The sequence below is a fragment of the Eptatretus burgeri genome, chromosome 16 (assembly GCF_056783735.1).
Source record: "Eptatretus burgeri isolate ZD-2024b chromosome 16, Ebu_testis_v1, whole genome shotgun sequence".
Lineage (NCBI taxonomy): Eukaryota > Metazoa > Chordata > Myxini > Myxiniformes > Myxinidae > Eptatretus > Eptatretus burgeri.
The window spans coordinates 31,024,956-31,040,259 of record NC_140976.1 but is presented as its reverse complement, the minus strand read 5'-3'; the positions used below and the strand labels follow the sequence as shown (position 1 = coordinate 31,040,259).

Below are 15,304 nucleotides of genomic sequence, written 5' to 3'. Positions count from 1 at the left end.
AAGAAGAAGAAAAAGAAGAAAAAAACAAGAAAAAGAGAGCATTTAGAGATTGTAGACCCTTACCAGGACTTGTTTTGTGTGGTGTATTTTGTGGTGTTTGTGTAGTTTTGTGTGGTGTATTTTGTGTGGTGTTTGTGTACTGGTGTGTTACGTAATTAATAAGAGACATAATTAGAACTGCCACTTTATAACTGTTGGCAGTGATCATCGGTTCAGCCATTTCCGAGAAGAAAATTTTTGATGGTTTAAAAAAATAAGAAAACAATATGGTTGCCAAATCACGTGACCGATGACGTCATCAAAAAAATGTGCACCATTTTATCCCCAGATGACCCTCAAATTTTCATACTGATCAGTAGTAGCGTTCTACATATGCAATTATGACGTCATAACGAAGGCATCTATGACAAAAAAAAAATCAAACTCATTTCGCATGAGAAGTCCTTGCTATGTGCCAAGCTTCAATTTTTTCCTTGGTGCGGTTTCAGACATACAGGTCCAATTTTTTCTCCGTTTTTCCAACATGGCTGCTACATCATGTGACCTATGGCGTCCTAATTGTCATTAAAACATTCTACACGAGTATTCACACCAATGGTGAAAATTTCGTCTCAATCTGGCAAGCGGTTGCGGAGAAGAACACGAAAGTTTTGTGCGGACAAACAAGCAAACAAAGAAACAAACACACAAACAAACGGAACCAAATGCAATACCCTCTCCTTCGTCGAGGGTAACAAGGTAATAATGTGAGGAAGTTAATGAGGACTTGCAGATATTCTCGGTTGGAGTTATTATGAATGCATGCATGTGTGACGCCGTTCATGCGAGTGCCGGATTTGAAGCCGGCGATACGTTTCCAAGATATCGTCAATGTGTCCTGGATTATTCAGCAGGTCTTGAAGCCGCCAATGCCTCTAAATTGATGTAAAATCCAGCAGTATGTTCGTCATTTTCATGCAATTCAAACAAGATGGCAACCATTCCGCTGCAGATTTTGAAAATGGCATGACTTTGATAAGCCATTTAATAATAATGATAATAATAATAATAATAACCATATATAATGTGAGATATTCAGAGAAATTCGAAGGTCCTCAAGCTCACCGATCATAAAGTAACACAAGATGATCAAGACAAGATATAGTTCATTTGGCTAATCATGTCCATCCCCTATTCTCATTTCAATGCTCCCCCTCTTATGAGGGTGGTGTTCGTGAAACCACGAAATTAAACCAGTAAGTTTGACAAAGGTACCAGAACACAACGGCCTGCAAGTATTTCCAAAAAGACAATGGGGGATTTCGAACGGCCGCAATTTGAATGCAAGGTGACATCTGAGTTCACATCCCCATTCCAATGGCATACTCCAAGATGCACCACCCGATAAATATCAGACCAGGAGTTTTTAGTTAAATCACCACTGAACAAAGCAAAACCAAAAACAAAGGCATAAACACTGCTCACAGATGGACACTTATTACATATGTCATAATTGTCGGAAGTTAACGAATTGGTTCCAAGATTTTCACACGACATCGTATAACAATGGAAGGACCGAATTACTGCTGAGACATATACGGACTTGAGCTCACATCACGAGGAGTATCACAATATGGTAAACAGAGTCATCTTCAAAGCTGATGAATGAATGCATGATGCTGATAGCATGCACGTTAAGTTCACAAAAATGGCAAATCGATGGAGACAAGACGGAAATTGAAGGCAGTGACGCTTGGTGGGGGTTTTTTTTTGACACTGGTCTTCCAAAAAAGCTATGTACGGATTGCTCAAGCAAAATCGAATTATGCTTATGAGTCCCATAAGCCTCCAGACTGCTGCTAACGATGGAGTTCTACCACAAAGGCCATTCTGTACTCCATCTGTTCAACCGAGTTTAATTACACGACGTCGCCCATAAGATGGATACCTCTTTACTGACATGGCAAATCAAATTGTAAACCAATTTTTGAGTCAAGCATGAATCCTGCACTCAACATAAGGCTTCAAATGACTTGTATGATAAGTCTTGATAATGTTTTAACAGAGAACATCTGACATGGTCACATTAACAAGGTCTACGAAGAAACGGAAGAGCTGTAAGAACCCCCAACACACTCACCTTCCCCTCCAGCTGCTCGTTGCTCCGTCGTAGTTCTTGTCGTTCTCTCTCCGACTTCTCAAACCGATTCCGCATTTGAACCAGCTCTTCCTACAGGGAAAAATGGAAAGCTAAACCGAAGGCTCATAGAGGATGACAGCATGGTGAGTGAAGACCTGTAGAGATTGCATCATTGCATCACATACAAATGGCAAGCTTGAATAATATAATTCAACTAATCTACTCCTCCACCTTAAAATATTCAAACAATCGTATTGCATAACATCGAGTGTCTTTCCATAAGCCAAGGAAATGTTCTCCAGCTCGTTTGGGTTTTTCTAAAGGTTTTCCTGGCACACTCACCAACAAGCCACTTGGAAGCTAACCATCGTGGGAAGCAAGGAGAAGCTGAGATTCCGGGTGTTAATCCTCCATTGGAGCAAAAGAGGGTGAAGCGTTGACAGCCAAAGCGTCAGCTTGTCCTTGCTTCCCATGGCAATGAGCATACCCCAATGAACGTCCTGTTGATTTCATCCATTGTTCTGCCATGTGCAACTATCAGTTGTGTTCATACCCTCCCGGGCCTTTTATTAGTAGATAGCGGTGTTTCAAGCATACTTCCATAGGGAGATTCCCTGGGCGGTAACATGGTCCCGTGGTGGGAGGTTATTCGGAGCGGCTTCCTTGTGCCTGCGAAGATCATTTCCTCTTGGCACCCTGGGTGTTATTCACTTTGCTGGCCGGCTTATGTGTTCATGGACAATAATTCCCAAGTCTGTGAACTTTTGCGCTGTCATACCCACCATGCATACACACAATGTCCTTTCTGCTGAGAATTCCTGTTTTCCTCTGATAATTTCCTCATGACCTTTTTATTCTTTATTACCATTCAAGATAAATACATCTTCATTAGAATGATTCTTTCTTTTGCTACCTTGTTTTGTTATTCATTTTTTTTGTGTTAGCGGTGGAAGCAAAAGGCTGCATTGGAACCACATTGTCTTTAATTTCTTAATCCTTCTATTTTGTTTTTTCTCAATGCTGTGTACAAGCAAAAACAAGGGACAAAAAATATGGCCATAAGACTATCTTGGTGGTGACACGAGCACTCAAACATCTGGCAATGAAAACACACCTCCCGTGAGCATTGTTGCTGTTCGGGTATCGTCGAAGTGATAAGTGGTCGCACGTAGGTCAGAATTCTCCACCAGTGCCAGCTCCGTACGTTTTCCATCAATTTGAAGTTTTTCTGGAGGCACCTAATGGCCATCTCCTGGACCTGTCCACAGGAATTTGCACAAACAGTTCACTTGAGAGAAAGAAAGAAAAAAAAAAAGAGACATTTGAAACAGTCACATCAGAGTGTCGCACATATGTGTTTGCCTCTGAGTTTGTTTAATCCCACGTCTCATTATCTTCAGCCTTCCAGGAAAGGTCACACAAGTGTATAAGGTGCATTAATTACACAGAAGGAATGTGATGCATTGCAAAAGGTCATTCCTTTATTTTTTACAGCAAAGTCTTTGATTTCAGAGCTCAGTTTCAATTAAAAGTAGGTCCAGCTTGAATTACATTTAACAACATATTCAATTTTTTTTTCTACAAAAACACATTTACACATCGAAAAGATGGTGTGTGAGACCCTTGGGTTGTTGAGGGTAAAACAGCCTCAACGCAGGCCTTTCACTTGAGTCCGTACCGTTCGCTTCCGATGCCTCTGCCTTGCCAGGTAGCCCCTGCAAATGGCCTGAAAGTTAACCAATACTTTGCAGATTTCTTTCTCTCTCTGGGCTTTCAGCTTCGAAAGTATTCCAGCCTTGAACATGATCTGTGAGAAGCATAAACAAGAAAGAATTAAATGAGCAGGATGTCACATGACAAACCTTCAAGGCAGCCATCTTGTTTCCGACATTTCAAGAATAACATATTCCACCAGGTGCGATAACGTATTTCAATAAATTTCTGTGCTGGTCATGCACTTACCTTCCTTTCTTTACAGAACCGAGTTTGTTCAACACCCTTTTACACAGCCTGGATGTTGTTGAAGCAAATCCATGCTGAGCATTCATTACCTTGAACCTTGACAACTGTCAACAGGAAAACCACGACTAATCTGCACACCAAAGGCGTGCCCATTCCATTTAAGGATAAGGCTCGGTCTCATTCCCGGTCTTCGTTGGATTGGTGAAACATGACAACACTGAGGTCAAAGGCAGCTATTGTTTGCAACCTGAGTAACGGCAGTGAGATCTGAAGTGCACTCTTCCTTTTTGTCTCAACTGATAAAGCCAAGGAATACAGCTTTTACAACATTGTCTCCATTACCGTATGGCAATGACAGATGGGCTTTTAAAAACTCCATTCTCAAAAAGGGTCACGTCCACGGAAATATCTCACCCTCCCCCTGCAAGGCCAGACACTCCGGCCACGTTCCACACTTAACCTCACCGTCATCAGAATGAGCATCTTAAAAACATGGGCAAGACTCCAGCAAGAAGCACTTTTGAGGAAATCAATAGCGATCATGATGCAATAGAGGATTTTTGTGCTTATTTCATCCTTGGTGCCGAAATGGCGAGTATTCCTGTGACGAAACGGGTTTAATTTTAGGGAGCGCTACAATTGTACACAGAGTGTAATAATAACAATCCACAATGATATTGATAATACCATGTTGCTTGGATAAAGCCTTTTGACAACGATTGCTCATTTACTTATCATCGGTGAAGCCTCTGCGGCTCTTTTATTATTCTTCTGCCAGCATGTGCGTAAACCTGCACACCCACATTGGCATGCACGGACAGGTTGATATTACGAGGAGCTCGAGCCAAAAGGGGCTCGGTGTGTGAGGGTGTACAATCAATTCATTTCTCCAAACAGAAAGAAATGTTGATTCCAAGAATTCTGTGTACGTGAACATAGAATGAAGGGTTGGTCTGCAAAGGTCGTGCACCTAACATGATCATTTAACCTTTCATTTTGTGTCCTGATATGATAAAAGGTACCATGAAGTAGCAAATAAAACATATTTTTATGTATACTGAAAGCTAGGAGCGCAAAGGAGCTAAAGGACAGAGAGCACCAGGTAAACATACTGGCAGAGGATCAAAGGAACAGTGGGACAAAGACAATGCATGAGCGGATGAGTGGCAGAGGGTGTTGGGGGAGGGAAATGGGAGAATAGGTGAGCAAGAGCAGGAGGATGCATGGAAGAAAACACGAGGTGGTGATGGACAGCACTTTTAAATGGCCTGGATGGAGGAGCACAAGCAAACAGATAAAGTGAGTCGGTTCCACAAAGAGAGACTAGAGGGACAAGAGGGCAGAAGCAGCAAGACCAGAGTGAATTGACAGATAACTGAGTCCACCAACTTGTCTGAGGTGGGCAAGAAGCAGACTGGGAATCAGCCTACTGCAGAGAGACAGCAAAAACACAGAGGTCTTTGGACTCAGTCGCATCAAAGGGAAGCAAGAGGGGAAACAGCTTCATCAGCACCAGTGTGAGTATCCATAATCCATGATACTTTCGATGAAGGCCTGATGCATTGAGCTCTCACAGTCTCAGAATGCACTTGGCTCTGCAGAATTATACGTGCTGTTGCATCAGCCAGCCTCAGATGTCAGTTTGGAGATATGGTTCACCTAAGAAAGGTTGTGACTGGTAATTTCTAATTCGTTGTTGAATTTTATATTCGTATCGTATTCGTCGTATACTCGTGTTCTGCACAAAGGCAGCTTCAGCACTGCGAAGGAGGTTCTTGGTAAGGGTTATACAGGGTGGTTTGCCATTGCCTTCCCAGCAAGAGTTAGGGCAGGAATTTGTAATTTGTTCAGGGTGCCGGGGATAGCTGGTCTACCATTTGCAAAGGACACCATGGCTTCTTTAACGTCCACCAACTAATGTCAGTAGACAGGACGTCAGTTTATCGTCCCACTGAGGGTCGGCACACACATTGATGAATCACCCTGCCTGCGAAACACCGGGATGACAGTTTTTAGCTCGTTCAGGATTTGAACCCAGGTCAGACAGCTCAAATGGGGAGTGTGCCTATCTCAAGACTACCAGTGTGTTTGTGTGTGTGTGTGGTGTGTGTGCAAAAACACACCACACACACACACACCCGACACACACACACACACACACTCATGGAATGGGGAGGGGGGGCATAGCTATATTGTGGTAAGTGTAGCATGGATCCTTTAATCGTGTAGCCTAGATTCCTTCCTGTATTAGCTAAATGCCGAAGAGGTAAGTTGTATGTAATTTGTGCATTGAGGAGGTAGTGAGTGTGAACCTTTAAGATAGTCAGGGTGAGGTTGTGTTGCGTAAAACGTCCTGTTTGAAAGGCGAGGCCAGGTGGAGAGTTTTTTAACTAACAGCACAAGGAAAGTCCGACACGCTTGTAAAGGGACCATGACAAACTGTTGGCACATGCGTGTAGGTCATGGCGGCGAGATGTGCTGCAGAATCCCAGAAGAGGAGTAAAATACTTATTATTTATGGACACACCCCATGGGTGCCGAAATGGCCAGGATATGGACAGATGGACCCACGTGGTGTAGGATGGGCATTCATTAAATGTATGGGAATGGAAAGTCAATTACCCTCTTGTGGTGTTCCTTCTTTGTTCGTGGGGAATGCAGGCCATGGCTAGAAAAGAACGGCTTACTTCGTATGGCAGCTATAAGCAGAATTGGACAGCAGTCAGGAAAGAATTATGTTGCAAGGATGTGGGTAGATAAGTGTTGTGTGTGTCCGCAGGCTCAACGGAGATGCATAGTGAGCAGCTGACTGTGGCACCCCATCATCATGAAAGCTCGTCCCGAGTCAACCGGAGTGAATGGAAATGGATACCCTTAGGGAAAGTCACAGGAGGCCAACCATAGGGCAAGGAAAGACCCATGGTGGCCAGGAAAAGCCATGGAGGCAAGAAGACCCCTGCACCAGTGGGTGGCACAGGAAAGGAACTGTCGGGCTGGCTGGAAGATGAGCAGTACAACAAAGAGGGGTGCTAAAAGGAACACTTCATGTGAAACTTTGGAGAGCACTGCAGATGCCATGTATGAAAGGATGTTCACCACTACTCTATGGGACCTGATTGCAACTGCCTATTTGTCAAGAGTTAAAGGGAAGTGCTATGGCCCTGCCAAGATAAAAGGACGTGTGTTATAAAGAATGCAATGCATAAGAATGTTGCCCAATCATGCACCCACAACTCCACTGTGCCTTGGAGGGCATACGCCTTGCACAATTGGGAGAGGCAAGTAAATTTTGAATAAGGCTCCACAGTTAATGCCAGATTGTTGGCATCGACTGGGCGATATGGTTTTTGGTAATGCGAAGATCAATAAGAAGAGGAAGAACGAGTCATCTGAAAATTTAGGATTGATGGATACCCCCATTCTCTCCCCCTTCCCACCCCTCGAGATGGATCTTCGGAGAAGATTGTCCGCAAGTAAATCACATAGTTGTGATTTACTGCATTTTATTGAAAACAAGCGAGGGGATAAGAGGGGACAGGGGACACACAAACACACACACACACACACACACACACACACACACACACACACACACACACACACACACACACACACACACACACACACACACACACACGACTCCAGAATGAATCCTTTAATTTCATGTTCGCAAGTGAAAAGAAGACTAGACAGCCAGCCAAACATGTCCTCTGAATGACTGAGTGAAGAGGACCCCTGCAGTTCACCAATAGAGCAGCAGATTTTTTTTTTTATTGAACCAAGAGCTCAGTCATTTTATTCGAACCCAGAGATGACGTCACAAACCAATGAGTATGTTGCCCAATAGATAAGGTATTACGGCATCGAGACACAAATCGAAAATTCAAACCAAGAGACCAATTTAAATGTTGATGAAACAAAATGTGTAAAGTGTAATATGTGCGTCGAGATCATTTAAAGGAATTACAATGGAAGGTCCAATACTTCCTTCCTTTAATGGGAGATTTTCAACGATATTTTGAGTTAAATAATTAATTTTTTGTTTTCTATTCAGTGCAACTGCCTTTTCAGAGGTAGCATTTGAGTGCTTATCCCATCTCACCTTTGGTCATAAACAATAAATCACAGTGAAGACTGGCTTCACATGCGGACCAGGCCGATCACCGCTGACAAAATACCCCATCCAGGAACGTCATAAATGAGCTGACTACGTTTTATTTTTTGACAGACAATCAGACAGTGTCGGATGTGATAATTCTCTTGAAAATACCAAAGTTTACAGAAGCTTGACTCCAAATCCATAGCACTCTCGCCTTCAACCGAATTTAAACCTCCAACCTCTGGTGCACCAGTTCGGAGTCCCTAATATTATAGCACAACACAACACAGATGATATGAGAGAAGTGTTTTGCAATAAGCTGTCAGAGACTACTCCCTTACCTGACTTGTACCAATAGCGAAGCGGCTTTTGTCCAAGTCCAAAGCTTCAAGAATATCCTCCGTGGCCTGAAAGAAAACACGCTAACACATGTAAGACGAACTGCTGTTACTCTGCTCGAACACGTCATCCAACGCTCAAAGCTTTAACATCCAAACCAGAGATTCTGCCTCGTTAAAATCTCCATGTAAATAACACTGCGGAATGATGAACACAGCTCGGCGCGTTTCACGGATGGCACACGCGCGGCAATTATGGCTTTCACGAACTACGTCCAGCAAGTTCGTGCTGGGAGCAGTTACAAACAGCACCGGACAGCATCCAATCATTGGAGATTAGGATGAAAGGAAACACACAGAGCTCGAAATTAAATGATCTGAAAGATGATAGGAGGAGGAAGACACGGTGACCTGATGCCACTCTGCAATCACAATGTGTTGAAGAATTCAGCTCTCAGGGATATTTATTTTAATTTGGCCGAGTCGCATGCCACGGGATGACATGCGTGACCCAAGGCAAGAAGAAAATTAATTGCACCTTGTCCTACCCTCATGTCTTCCTTAAAGGCTTCCAACTTTTTTTTTTCTTCTTCTTCGTTCTTTCATTACCTCTGGCACTGTTCTATCGAGTGCACTTCACATTTGGCACCGTTTATTTTTCTTGAAAAAAAAAAAACCTCAAAGGTCCAGTCTTTGTGATAACAACATCAATTGATGCAGCATTATCAGCAATATTGTAACCCATGGCCTGGCTGTCAACTTCAATGCTCTTATATGGATCCCAAGCACATCCGCACAGTTTAGGATTTTAATGACTTCAAACGTCCCATTTTCTTCCTCGTTTGGATTTTTTTCTTGAATTGGGTTATATCTATCTTGTACTGTATATAGGAAAATATAATCCAATTTACAACACCAATCCCCCCCCCCCCCCGGACACCTCCACTCACCACCCAACCCAATGCCCCTCATCCTCCTTATACCACCACCAAACGTCACACAATCTTGTCAAGATTGAATCATAAATAATTACACTACGCTTACACAAAGACCAATAAAAAATAAAAATGGATAATTAAAATAATAAATATCTCTTTATTGGAAAATGTAAAATTCTCCCTACATGAGGGGGAGCTCCAAATGTAATCAGCATATCATAGTCGGCAGATAAATCAAATCGAATCTCTGACGTTTAACTTTATCACGACAAGTGGAAATCTCCTTACAAGGTCCAGCACAACTGAGATGAGCAAAGTACAATCCATTTCCATGTCCATCGGAATGAATCCAAGAGTTCCTGCCTTCATTTGTCCACTTATTCTACCAGCGTCTGTTGCCTTATCCTCCACACTTTAGTCTTTCAATTGCTGGACCCAACACAACTTGTGCACATCAACCATCTCTTCTACAGATGCAGACACTTTCCCATTCTGTTCCTCTCCAAGACATAGTTACTCGTTTTTGTGTTATTACTCCTTTCCTACTTGTATATGTTCATCCCCATACCTTATGGTAGTTTGTGAACCTGCATTCTTTTATTTCCTCCATGAACCTAGATCTTTGTATAAAAATCACTCTTGATGTTATCCGGTTCCATCAAGTCGTGGCCGACTTCTCAGATTTCTCCAAACATCCCTATCCTGCACTCCTTCCCAAAGCTCTGGCAGAGAAAGCTTGGTTGTAGCGATTACCCCATCCATCCAGCACGTACAAGGTCTGCCTCCTCGACTTCACTCAACGAGACCCTGCATTCTTGACTTCACCACTTTCATTTTCTGGACCCATGATCTGTCCAAGGTAAGACATTGTCTGTTTTATCATCAGCACTTCTAATGCACATGGTGGTCTCATTTCTTCAAGCACTAGTTTGTTCTTGCTGCAGTGCATGGAATTTTTAACATTCGCTTCCAACACCACATTTAAAAACTGTCAACCTTCCTTTCTTTCTTTCTTTTTCACTGTCAAAGACTCACATCCGTACATTGCAATTGGAGATACCAGTTAATTAATCAGCCTCCTCTTTGTTTGTATCATCACATCCTTGTCTTTCCAGATCATTGTCAATCCTGACATTGATATTCCCCCTAACGGAAACCATCTTGTAATTTCTCTTCTACATTCTCTGCTCACTTCCATCTTAGAACCCAGGAAGATGAAACTTTCCACGATGTCTACGAGATCGTCTCCCAATCTGAACATGTTGATCTTCTCAAATGACTCCATTTGAGTCTTGTTTTTAGATTTAAATAAAGACAAGCTTTTTCTGCAGCAGTTTCAAGTCCTCTTTACTTTCTGCTAACACAGTGACATCATCAGCCTACCTTAAATTGTTGATAAATCGTTCTCCATCCTGAGGCCATCCTTTATGTCATCAGAGTTTGATTTCCTCAAGATGGACTCACTATACAGTACGGATTGAATAAGTAAGGGCACTCGGGAGAGCGCATACCTTCACCACACAATGCCTCATCCACGAGAACATATCGGGTCCAATACATTTTTGAAATATCATGATATATATCGTTTTTGGCCCTATCTCTCAATGGTGCAGAACCGGATTTGGATCTTAACAAAAATCGAACCAATTTGTCGTGGTCAAAAATCCCAATATGTCCACCAAGTTTCATCCGGATCTGTCCACAACTTTTTGAAATATCGTGCTATATGTCATTTTTGTCCCCATCACTCAGTGATGAAGAATCACTTTAAAAATTCTCTTACCCAGATCCTGATCTTCACCAAAATCTAATCAATTCTTCCTTGTCACACACCCAAACTCACAACCCGCTCACCAAGTTTCATCCCAATCCGTCCACAACTTTTTGAGACAGAGAGGGGTGAAAACATAACCTCCTTCACCTTCGGTGGCAGAGGTAACAAGTAAGGGGAGAAAATGCACCCCTGTCTAACTCCTTTTACAATTCCAAACCATTCCATCTCTCCATAGTCTGTTCTTACTGTAGCTTCTTGTTTAGTGTACAGGTTTCTTCTCAGACATATCAGGTGCTCCGACGTCCCCATTTCTCACAGCTTTATCCACATTAATTAATGATCAACACAATCAAAGGTTTTACTACATGTATATCCATCCAGAAATTTATGTGCTGGGAGCAATTACAAACAGAAAGTTTGTGCTGTTTTATATTTATATATATAATCTCCGTTGTCTATTATATATATATATATATATATATATATATATATATATATATATATATATATATATATATATATATATATATATATATATATATATATATATATATATATATATTGCAAAATCAAGGCAATGGTTCAGTTATTTTAATGTTCTCTGGCATCCCCTTTCTTTGCCAATGTTATGTAGACTGAGTGATTCCACCTTTTAGGTCATACAATCCTGCTTCAGATCTGCGTGCAGATACCTGTTGAAATTTTGATTGCCTCATCCCCAACTACGTTATTTCATCGGTACCTCGTGCTTTTCCATTCGCCAGCTCTTCAAGGCTCTCCGTACCTTGAAGGCTCTTCGTATCTATCACTATCGGTTCCTGCTCATATTCTTTCTTCGAAGGTTCCCATCATATTGCTATCTCAGTTGTATACAGTTTCCCGAAGTCTTACCATATTTCTTTCATCTGTATTTCTTCTGTCAGATCTTTTCCTGTTCTACTCTTAAGGACCCCAATCCAAGACCTAAACCCTCCTGTGATCTCTTTGATCTTTTTCATATCTTGTTCTTCCCACTCTGTTGTCACTTTCTATCTTTATGTATAACTCTGAAATATTCCTTTGCCATTCCTCAGTTATCGTTGAAAGATCGCATTGAGCCGCCTCATGTCTTCTCTTGATGCACCTTTGGTTTTCAACTCTTTTCTTCTGTCTGTAATATTTCTTGCCTCTTCTGACAGCCATTTGGCCTTCTTCTTTCTGCTTGCTTTTGGGATGGTGTTTTAGGGTTCTTCTTTTACAATATCTTCAACCTCTTGGCATAATTTGTCTGCCACTATGTCAACCCCAAGCTCTGCAAAACGTTTTAAATTTTTTTAAAATCTTTATTGCATATTGTATACGATAGATGTTTTCAAGGTCATATTTTGTTGAGGTGTTTTGTTTTTGTTTTTTTCACCGTTCTCAGTTTGACTCGTCGCTTTGCCACGATGAGTTAATGATCTGTTCCACAGTCTGCACCTGACAGTGTGTTGGCAGACTACACAGCATTTCATTTTCTATTGATTAGAATGTCATCATTCTGATTCCTATGTTGCCCACAAGGTGAAGTCTATGGGTACAGTCTACACCTGAGTTGTTTGAACCACGTGCTTGCAACTATGAACTCATTCTCCACAAAAAACCTCCAGCATTCGCTCCTCTGGCTCATTTTGGATACCAAGTCCATGCTTTCCTGCAATCCCTGGTGCTCCTGCTTCTCCATAATCTGCATTCCAGTCTCCCATTATAATTAATACATCTTATTTAGACACCTGTTCTACCAGTTACTGCAAGTTTCCAGAAAACTACTACACATTTTCTTCATCTGTTGCAGAAGTTGGAAGATATATATATATATATATATATATATATATATATATATATATATATATATATATATATATATATATATATATATATATATATATATATATATATATATATATATATATATATGATGGTGGTGTTCACTGGATGTCCTTTTAACCTCACTGACACTAACCTATCATTAACTGGGTTGTATCCCCAGTGCTGACCTTGCCATCTCCTAATTGCAACTCACAGCCACTCCATTTCCTTTACACGTTTCCTAACCAGAAAAGAACAGTTTGTAATTGTCAAATTGAAACTGCCCAAACTAGTTCATCTAAGTTCACTTACCCCAAATTTTCAGTTCTTGTCCTCTCCATCTCACTCTTTATTAACCTCCACCATCGAAGATGGACAGAGGTTACTGTTTTCACCCCTGTTTGTTTGTTTGTGAACAGTATTACGGAAAAACTCCTCGACGGATTTCGACGAAACTTGGTGGGGGGATTAGGTATGGTCCAAGGATCATGCCATTAGATATTGGACTTGGTCCAAAGTCCAATATGTCCGCTCTGGCGGCCATTTTGAAAAAATATTTGAATTTTTGTTTTTGCATTTCTACATGTTTTAAGTGATTTCCATCCCCCCCCCCAAAAAAAAAATTGTTAGAGAAAAAAAAACAAAATTTTGCAACTTTTTTTTCAACAAAATTTCGATTTTTTTTTTTTATTGCATTTCTACATGTTATAAGTGATTTCCAACAAAAAAACATGCCAAAATTATAATTGCGGTTGACTTTGGAACTTCAGGTGGATATACCCGCGTAAAATCAATTTCTGTCTCAAGGAATCTAGTTCTGACGAATGAATTGAGTATGTAAAAGTTAAAAGTAAAAGGGAAAGTTGCAAACTATAACTCTGTGAGTACTGTTGACGTCAAATTGAATGAATAGGACATCAGGTTCACTTGAGTGACCTAGCAGTATTGGCGGCAGAGGTTTTGCACTCTACCGAGTGCTCCCCCTCTAGTTGCATCTAACTTTCCATGATTCATTGAACTTACATTCCATGTTCCAATTTTGTGAAGGTTTGAGAATCTCATAGTTTGACTTTCAGTTCTGGCGACCTCAGTGACTGGATTTCCTTGGAGGTTTGATTGAATCCCGTCAGAACGGCCAGTCCTACTCATCAAAACGCTTTGCTCTTCCCCAGTAGACATTTGGGTGCTTTCAAACCTGGAGGGGCTCATCATCTGACACCATAGCTTTATCTCTTAGATTTCTGTTCATGATTGTTTTCTTGGAATGTACGGAATTGGTTTGCCATTACTTTTTCCGGACAGTGTCTATACTAGTTAAATGATCTGCGTCATTGTTCTCCATGAGAGAATCCTCTGCCTCGCATCAAATCTTTGCAGCCATTACTGGCAACATGTGTCACCTGCCTACATGGCCATCAGCTACCTGCTCATATGGCTTCATGTAACCTTGATTGGGAGGCTAAATGGGGCAATACACCTGGCCCAATGGTGGCCCACAGGTTAACAGTTGCAATGGCCACCTCCTTTAACAAGGATTCCTGCCTTTATCCCATTAAACCCTTAGCCTTTGGTTTCAAAACCTGAACCACAAGGCAGTGGCAGATTTGCATTCTCCGAGATGAACTGCCTACCAAGGCTAATGAGTCACATCTGTCCCAAGCAACTGGGTTTAAGGGTCCAGCGATTTGCCTTTCACCTCTCCACCCATGGGTGAAAACAACCCCGCAACGACAAGGCTGGTGCAAGGCTGGAGTGTCAGGAGCTGTTTGCGATGCTGAGACATTTGAGTATTTTATAGACATTGAGAGTTTATCCTCAATGTCACCCTGGCACAACAGCTCTTGATGTATCAGTGCCTTGTTGACTACATGTCATGCCAAGTATTCGTTGGCTCAAGTCCCTTCTCATGCACAAACTGACTTGGGTTTGTGCATTCCCTGCTGATATGTCGGTGCATAATGCAAACATTTGTCATGCAAGCCTCAGTCTTGACATGACTTCCTCAAGAAAATAGCATTGGAACCCACAATTACCTGCATTGTTTCAATGCTGATGACGTGTGATGCATCATACATGCATGCTTTGGCGATACAAGACATCAAACTGGGTTTACCCCTCATGATTCCTCAACACAAGCTACTATTCCCACATGGTGTAAACAGTGCATGTAAAACGGCGATGAAAATAACACATTTGGAGTTCCCCAGTTTACCAAAAGTTTTATGAAGTTTTATTTCCTTAATGTGG

The 15,304-nt window shown here is 41.6% G+C and overlaps 1 protein-coding gene across 9 annotated transcripts in view; it reads right to left on the bottom strand.

The window, feature by feature from the left end:
* Nucleotides 1-15,304, bottom strand: part of LOC147010811 (unconventional myosin-XVIIIa-like) — a 261,897-nt gene that overhangs the window by 93,263 nt on the left and 153,330 nt on the right. For all 9 annotated transcript variants that reach the window (XM_085859462.1, XM_085859461.1, XM_085859460.1 and 6 more), the window contains 4 exons: nt 8,522-8,587; nt 3,798-3,926; nt 3,234-3,377; nt 2,120-2,209 (listed from right to left, as the gene is read on the bottom strand). In XM_085859462.1, the coding sequence (XP_085715588.1) occupies nt 2,120-2,209; nt 3,234-3,377; nt 3,798-3,926; nt 8,522-8,587 (429 nt within the window). The remainder of the gene's footprint in view (nt 1-2,119; nt 2,210-3,233; nt 3,378-3,797; nt 3,927-8,521; nt 8,588-15,304) is intronic.